At 39.7% G+C, this 8553-nt stretch overlaps 1 protein-coding gene across 1 annotated transcript; it reads right to left on the minus strand.

The window, feature by feature from the left end:
• Nucleotides 1-1302: 1302 nt before the first annotated feature.
• Nucleotides 1303-8537, minus strand: LOC105447454 (receptor-interacting serine/threonine-protein kinase 4-like). Its single transcript, XM_030993907.1, has 7 exons — nucleotides 8532-8537; nucleotides 7848-8025; nucleotides 7049-7125; nucleotides 6262-6423; nucleotides 4946-5170; nucleotides 4446-4539; nucleotides 1303-1310 (listed from the first exon to the last, which is right to left on the minus strand). Exons 1-7 carry the CDS (start codon nucleotides 8535-8537, stop codon nucleotides 1303-1305), a joined length of 750 nt encoding a protein of 249 aa, XP_030849767.1.
• Nucleotides 8538-8553: the final 16 nt, after the last annotated feature.

Below are 8553 nucleotides of genomic sequence, written 5' to 3' on the forward strand. Positions count from 1 at the left end.
TCCCGTCTTTTACAGGTAATGTTGTGAATATACAAAAAAGGGTTTATCATTACAGAATAGTGGTGCAGAGACACCTTTGGCACAGGGACCCTCTACCAAAAAATATTGAAATTAAAACAAAATAACCTGAAAAAAGTAACACAAAATTGAATGTGGAAGAAGAGAAAAGATGATAGATACAAAGAAGATGGAACAGGGAAAGGGCCATAGGGAGAACTTGTAAGATGACACTACTTCTTACTTCTACCTTCATCGAATCGCTGCTCTTTTTTAATCATTTTTTTCTCATCACAAGTGCTATGTATAAACATATGTTTTAATGTATCGTAAAAGCTTTTTTTCAGGTAACAGTCCTACAGTGTGAGTAAAAACAAATTTCACTGTTCTAATATACCGTTTTACTAACATATTCAAACTTATTGATGTTTCCTTCCCGGGGACGAGTAAATTCATTAATCTATTATTATTAATGCATAAACTTCAAAACTCGGAATACAGTTTGCATGTATTTCTTTTGCTATGTAGGACAAGCCTTGGACAAGCCTTCAGGTGGTCAAGAACAACATTTGTTTAAAATTTATGCCCACAAATTTGATATGTTAGTAAACTGTTCTATTGCCTATTGCTATGAGAGTGATTTGTCAATTTTCAAACAATATAAGTTAGTATTAACCCAGTTGCGACAACTCTAAAGCCCCTTTCACACCGAACAATGCGTACAGTTGCGTAGTGTTGCGTACCAACTACGCCAATCATATGCAGCCCTACGCTGGCCTACGCAAATATACGCTGAAGGACGCAAAGGTGTACTGGGGATGGACACAAAAAGTACTTTCGGCGTAGACGCTAGACGCCATATGGAAAAGTTTCAGGCCGAAATTCCACTAAAGTGGAATTGTGCGTGTCTTTCTTTGCTCAGCGCGCAGGTACGTCTCATGAATAATTCATGACCCTACACACACACACCCACGCAAAGGCGAGTCATGGCGTGATATGACGTCATAACTCTCTGTGCTAATGAGCTCGGAGTGTCGCCAAATGTGATTGGACGGAAAAGATTAATCTTTTTACTTTTTCAAGGATAGGGAGGGATAAATTTCGCACTGGAAAGTGAAAGCGCTGTATGCGTAGGATAATCCGTTGCCGGGATACAGAGTCTCAAACACGGGGTTATCGATTATGTTTCCTGCTTCGAATTGTGCAAGTACGTGCATTGCTATGGAAGGGTTGAACAGGTGTCAAAATTCACTTGAAAATCATTCTTTCGAGGCCTTTTTCGACGCGAATACATAGAGTTATTTTCTAATATTCTGGAGAATACAAAAAACAACGTATAGACAATAGAATACCGTTCGCGCCAGCCTTGTATTTAGCAGCACTGCAACATTACACCAATATCTTTGACAAAATAATTTTTGTTAAGCCTGTGCCCATTGGTTATAATACATGCGCGAGCATGTGTTCGAGACTCGCCAAAAGACACTTGTTCATATGTTGTGTACGCAAGTCTACGCAACACTACGCTACAGTACGCCAAGCCTACGCAATAGTTCGCTACCCTACGCCAGTCCGACGAAGCAGTAAAAGCTTGCGCACACAGTAAGCAACCGTACCCAACCCTACGCCTGTTATACGCAATCGTACGCGTAGGTACGCCAATTGCATACGCCGAAGGTACGCGGTACCTATGCACAGAGCACGTAACGTACGCCATCGTATGCCAGCCTACGCATAACCTACGCAGGGACTACGCCGAAGCAACATATTTGTTAATGAATACGCAGCCTAATTCGTATACGCCACATGGTACGTCACACTACGCAACTGTACGCAGATCCGGTGTCAAAGGGGCTTAAGCAGTTTTTTTTCTCGATTAGCAATCCAAAGCCACAATCACCCAGGTGATAAATGGGTACCGGTTTGAGCACCTTGGATGGTGGATATGTGGGCGATATAAATATATATCACCATTTTACTTTGTTAAGCAAGGCACTTAGGTTGACCTTGGTGCAGCCGAACATGAAATATCATCCCATAAATGAGGAAGCGTCAATAAATACTTAAGAAGTATCACACACGGTCATATTTACTTATCACTCTTAAAAACGTATAAGGGCGGGCTCTCCTTGCGAAATCGCCACCGTTCGGGTGTTTCCCCAAAAGCAAATGCTGTCAATCAATGACATGAAAAGGTTGAGAAAACTCAGAGTTTCGTTTCAAAATGTTTATGCCTACCTCTCTTTTAACAGGTAACAGACGACTTTAGTCACCTCGAAATGGTTTCGACTGCAGGCAGCGTGTAGCGGCGTTAATCGTCTCATGTTTGGACAGGTCAGGAGGTTAGGACATATTTCATCGAGCATTTTGACAATACCGTGATGTCCATGTCTGCAGACAGTGTGCATCAATGTCGAGTTGTCCTTTGAAATGATCTTCATGAGGTCAGCGCGACCAACTAAAAGTGATATTTCAAAAATTTCAATATTTCAAAAACGTAAGGTTGTCGTAGTCGAGTGCTTTAAAGCTCCACTGCACTACTTAAAGCTACTTGCGCCCTCTATATAGCAAACAATGCCTAATCAGTGCCTGTTGGTCCCCCATGATCCCCTTTTTCTTATGTTAGTTGAGAGCTGATTTGATAAGATAACCACCTATCAATGATCTTGCAAGGAGGTCTAATCCCCTCTGGCCAAAGTAGTGCAGACGCCCTTCTCGTTTGGAAATGCAAAAAGTCGTGGGTTCGATCCCTGGCGCGGAACATTTTTTTCTCCAATTCAATCAAATTCGGGTTATATTGATATAAAAATAAACATTTATAGTATGGTATACGATTGTGGTCCGAAATATCCTCAATGCAGTTATTATTATGCCCGTTCCTTGGCGTCAAAGAGTGGCGTTCAATGGAGACTTTTCGATTTGCACGACGAGAACGTGGACTGCAACGTGTAACATCCTTTTAGGGCACTGCCAGTGCCTTAAAAGGACGCCACACGTCCATGTCCACGCAAATCTAAAAGTCCCTAATGAATTAAGTAGTAAAACGCCATTTTCTAGTACACCAACAATGAAACCGCTACGCCACTGGCGGATCCAGGGGGGGGGGGTACCTGGGGGGCCCGGCTCCCCCCTGGGAAAAAAAAATGTGTATTTTTACATGTTTAACGTTAATGTTACCTTTTTTGGGAGATTCTCCCCCCCCCCCCCCCCCAACGCTCAAGGGAGGGGGGTGCAATTTTTCAAACTTTCGAGGGCCCCCCAAAAAAATTAGTGCCCACTGAGTGAATTATTGGCCGGCACGATTTTCATATTTCAGCAACCTAAATTTCAAATTGATTTCAAATTTGGGCCCCCACACCTAAGAAATCCTGGATCCGCGCTTGCGCTACGCATACCCCTGTTAGTGCTGTTACTACTCTCATTTTTACTGAGCTGCACTTTAGAACCAAATATCAGGAATTCACATTTGTCTAAATTCAATTTCAGAGAATGTGTAAGCATCCTGTCAGTGGTAACAAAGATTATTAAATAAATTGAAAAAAAAAAGAATCGGCCTGCCAACGGAACCCTGTGGCACACCATAGGAGAGAGGCAAGGCAACTGATCTGCAACCATTTATATAAACAATCTGTGATAGATATGAGATAGGACTCAAACCATGTGTATGCCTCACACTCAACATTTCCAACACCCCCAAAATCAAAATCGTAGTCAAGTTGCAGTAAGTTCGCAGTTAGGTCGTATACATAGTGCGCGGTGGGCTTTATTCACCCCCCCCCCCCCTACTCCGTGATCGGAGGGATACCATGTGTTTTACCAAAATGTCCGGTAAAGGGGTACTTTTTACGCACCAAAGTCCGGCTCGTAGTACACAAAAGCCCGTTTTACACACCGGACTTAGGGGGTGTTTTCGAAAGGAGGGAACATTAATATGCGTACCCCAAATAACACCAGGGCGCTTTAGCAACGCGCCGGAAGGCAAAGAGGACGGGAGAATTCACTAAACCGAGATCAAATAATGTATGCAGTTCGGATTCTGTCTGTTGAAATACTATTATTCTTATCAGGTGAATGAAATAATTTGTATTAAGGCACTTCACAAAGACTTATGCATTTAATTTGGTTACATTATGAAAATTGTCTATTGTACGGCGATACAACTCTTCCGTCGTGTTTAGGGAACGAACGCTATTATGGCTGAGAACGGTCGTGGGAATCAACAAGACGGAGAAAATTCTGGTTCGCACATGCGCAGATTGATTATTTTGCGCGGTTAACCTCGTCTTTGCCTTCCGTCGTGTTTGCAAAATCACTCTATATACAGGCTACAAATGAAGACGGGAGCATAGTACAGGACGATTGGTTGAGTGATTTCTCCCGTCCGCTTTGCCTTCCATCGCGTTGCTAAAGCGCCCTACTGAGTGGGGAGGCCGGGGCTTTATACTCACCGTATTCCAAGCAGTATGAGACGAGTTCCTTGTCACCGCACTTGACCGCCTCATGGAGCACGCTTTGCTGGTACGCGTTTTGGGCTAACAAAATCTGTGTTACAACGAAAGCACAACATTTTCACATGTGAATGAAAATAATAATGCTAATATCAAAATCAGTACACAAATGGCTTGCAAGCAGGGGCGGTTCTAATCGAGGTTGGGTCGGGTTCTCAAGTCTCCCCCACCATGCCCCTCCCCCTTCAAACAAAACGTGGGGCACATGTAGCAAGTGAAAGCAATAGTCCTAATGATCTATTATCAATAATCAAATTAATCATCAATTATACTTGGTAATGCATGGGATATACCCTGTACTTCCTTCCTCATCACATGTCATCAGTTTTAAATTTAATATTTGCTTGGCAAATTGCTCTATAAAACGGCAAAAATAAAAATAAATCCATTAACATGACCGATCAAATAAATTCAAATTTAATTAAAATAAAATATCTAACCTCTCGCACGACGTCTCTGTTCTCTTTGCAAATTTTAAGGAATCGAAGGGCAAACTTCACTTGCCCTTTCCTAAGGATGATGTGAAACGGTGTATCACCCCGAAGGCTATCTTTTGCCAGAGGATCGGCACGGTGCTTGAGTAGCACCTGGGCATTTTCAAACTGATCGTTCTGGCATGTGATGTGGAAAAGGGATGAAGTTACTGTTCCGGTCTTTACATCTTGCTAGAAAGGAAGATGAATAAAGCGCAATTTTCATTAAAATATGATTTAATATTGCTTAACTCTCACGCGATGCATGATATAAATTATTAATAAATAATGATTTTGTCTGCTTTTCCAAGAAAGTAATAAAAAAGATATCTGTCTATCTATGTCCCATAGCATGTAGGCCGTTGGGGCTACAGTCAGTCTTAAGCTTGTCCAGTTAGCTGCTCAACTGAAATTCCCGTCAATGCAATCCATGTCCCATTTCTGTTTGGTTTCTACCACTCTTTCTTCTCCTATAAGTTCCTCCTTGCAAGCTGAAAGACACATCTATATTCATTATAAACTACTTGATTCTTCCTCGTTGCGAACCTGCTATTTTAATACCCCAGCATCGCCATGTATCCATGTACATCTGTGTCGAGAGGCACCATTGTGGGCAGTACGCGTTGTCCAGGGATGTAAAACAAGAAGAAAGAATCGAACCTGGAACCTTTGTTTGAGAGTCAGGAGCGTTCTCAAAAGCAGAAGTGTTTTAGGAGCTACATTTTCTAGTGCTTATAATACATCCAAAGGGGCATCCAAATATATCAAAATTGTAAAGAATCACTATCCACCCAATTTTTAAAATTCCCAAAACTTTGTATTACCTTTAATTACCAATAAACGACATTGCTTCCTCACGATATATCAGGAAGGTTGTTTTTTAAACACACTTCTGTCAACTATTTTGCTTTAATTACCCTTGATCGCTTTTTGACAAACGCACTAAAAAAAGACAGAAAATAGATTTTTGTCTTCATATAGACCAAACTATATTTCAAAACGTAATAACAGATGGATTTAGAAGAAACGGAGTTCAAGGGAACTGAAATGTATGTAAATTCAAGGACCTCATTGTTCGTTTGTTTGTTTAATTTTTTGTTTGGCCTTTTCTACTTCAATGTTTAAAGAATTAAGGCTCTAAGTAAAAAATATTTAAGTAAAACTTTTGTTTCATATCGTTTAATTCAATTCATTTCATTGGCTTTAAACGATTTGTTAACACTTGTCATTTCCCAAAAAGGATGATTTTGTATTTGTGAAGCAGGGCTTTGATCTGTACTTACGTTTACATCAATCTCTCTAACTGAAAGTAGGGCACGGATGACCTTGTGTTGACCTTTGACGTCACAAGCTAATTGTAATGGTGTACGACCATGGTAGTCCTTCTTGTCTGCAGGTACCTTTTCCTTTATTAATAGTTTCACCACTGTAACTCTGTCCTTAACCTGACAAAAGGTACAATTACATGTATAACAATATACACTTTCAGGGAAGTGATTTTTTTCTACGGGCTTAATTGATCATATGATGTTTTTCTTATTTGCCAAAAAAAATTGTATTGTAATGCTACATAATGTTTGAAATTCATATTCTGACGATTGAAATACAATTTTGAAACAGTCGAATGAAATCATTTGTAACCAGGCACTTAGCAAAGATTAATGCATATTAACATTTGATTAAAATAAGAAAAATGTCTAGTCATGGAGTCTGAAAAAGTTCCCTTTCGTAGAAATTATTTGTGGGAGCGAACTTTTTGTAGCTCCATGAATTGACATTTGATCGGGTACGCGTGCGCGTGTCACAACTATCTCTCTCAATACGCTATGGGGCTAACTCTCCGTACTTTGGCATATAGATAGGTGAATCAAACACAACTGGGGCCCTCTTGCACCCCCCCCCCAAAAAAAAAAAGGGATAAAAGGTGCGCTTAGAGGCAAATAAAAAAAAATCTTTGAACCAAGTCCCAAATACACGATCATGATTTCGGTTGAAATCAAGTTGCGTTTAAATGAACAAAATTATTGCAAGAGATCCGGCTAGGCTCTGTATATATATACAAAAACTTACTTGGCTGACGTTTTTGTTTTCTCCTTTAACTGCGAAATGAATAGGTGTTTGTCCACCTTCGCCTGCCACATTAAAATCTAGGAATGAAAAGTGATATCGAATTGTTACAAGTAGCATCTCCAGACTTTCTCCACATTTACAGTGGACGTCATTCTTCCGTCCATGGGGAGTATTTCACATAATCACCCTTTTATGGGCACGTACATGCTAATCCAACCACAATGCCATTCACATTCTACCAGGTACCCGCTTAACACCAGGGTGAAGAGGAGGAATGTAGATAACATGCCTTGCTCAAGGACACAAGTGCCGTGCTAGGGCTCGAACCCGAGACTTTTGTATTTCAAGTCAAATGATTAAAACCTCTCAACTCCAACACCCCTACAGCCCCACCCCGATAGAAACTGATCCTGGATCTACCACTTGCCAGTACTTAAATTTAATTGAGATCGGCTTTAATAGTTTTACGAATTTATGAACTTGTCAATTTACAATTTACCGGTTACATATCGCTTTTTCAATAGCTCACAATTTCGAATATTCGCTACTCCGAAGGTTCACAAAGGAACTCAAAGTAAGGTTCATAATTATCAAGGTTCACAATTACGAAAATTGAATATGATTCGTTAATCGTAAAACTTATCTCATTTTCGAAGTTATGAACTAGAATCCCGTAGGTTCATTTTCCGAAGGACTGGGTCTTCATGTTCCAGTAACGGGAACAAGAAGACCCAGTCCTTCGGAAAAACGAACCTACAAAAAACCGAGTCTTTGGAAAAGCTCGTGTTTCTCTATTTACCTGCTCTGTTGTATATGAGAAGTTCTACCCAGGGTACGAGTGCCTTGGCACAGGCATAGTGGATCACACTGTTTCCTATTGCGTCCTTCTGCTCTATCGCTTGTCTAATCTCATCAGGGGTGAAGTCTGAGAGGAGGTCCTTGGCCTTATTGATGCTGGGGTTTTCGGCTTTCACGAGCTATGATCAACAGAAAATAATGATAATATCAATGATTATAATAATAATGATGATATTAATATTATAATATGATTATTTTTATACTACTACTAATAAGAGTAATGATGATAATAAATATAACGATTAATAGAGATCATAATGATCATTATAACAATACTAACGATACAAATAGTAGTAATGATAACAATGAAAATAATGATAAAAATATTAATAATAATGATAACAATATTAATAATAATAATAATAATAATAATGATAATAATAATAATAATAATAATAATAATAATAATAATAATAATAATAATAATAATAATAACGAGATAAAAATTCGTAACTGAAAACGAATGCGGTGGCCCGGGTTTTGTTTTAAGGATCTCATATGGAGAGGTGCAGAAAGAGAGAGATGGCATTAGATAGATATAGAGAAGGAGAGAGAGGGAGACAGGGTATAGTCATGTAAACAAAATAAAGAGCTGGACAGATGGATAAAAGACGAATCAGAATGCATGCATTTTGAAATAGGCTTAA

Source organism: Strongylocentrotus purpuratus, unplaced genomic scaffold (assembly GCF_000002235.5).
Source record: "Strongylocentrotus purpuratus isolate Spur 01 unplaced genomic scaffold, Spur_5.0 spur5_scaffold_20, whole genome shotgun sequence".
NCBI lineage: Eukaryota > Metazoa > Echinodermata > Echinoidea > Camarodonta > Strongylocentrotidae > Strongylocentrotus > Strongylocentrotus purpuratus.

Bases quoted from the DNA above. Each gene is read 5' to 3' on its own strand.
- LOC105447454 (XM_030993907.1), bottom strand. The intron at 7,126-7,847 runs GTAAATAGAGAA...TTTCATTCCTAG, and splicing joins TCTCATATACAACAGAGCAG to ATTTTAATGTGGCAGGCGAA. The intron at 5,171-6,261 runs GTAAGTACAGAT...CTTCCTTTCTAG, and splicing joins TTAGAGAGATTGATGTAAAC to CAAGATGTAAAGACCGGAAC.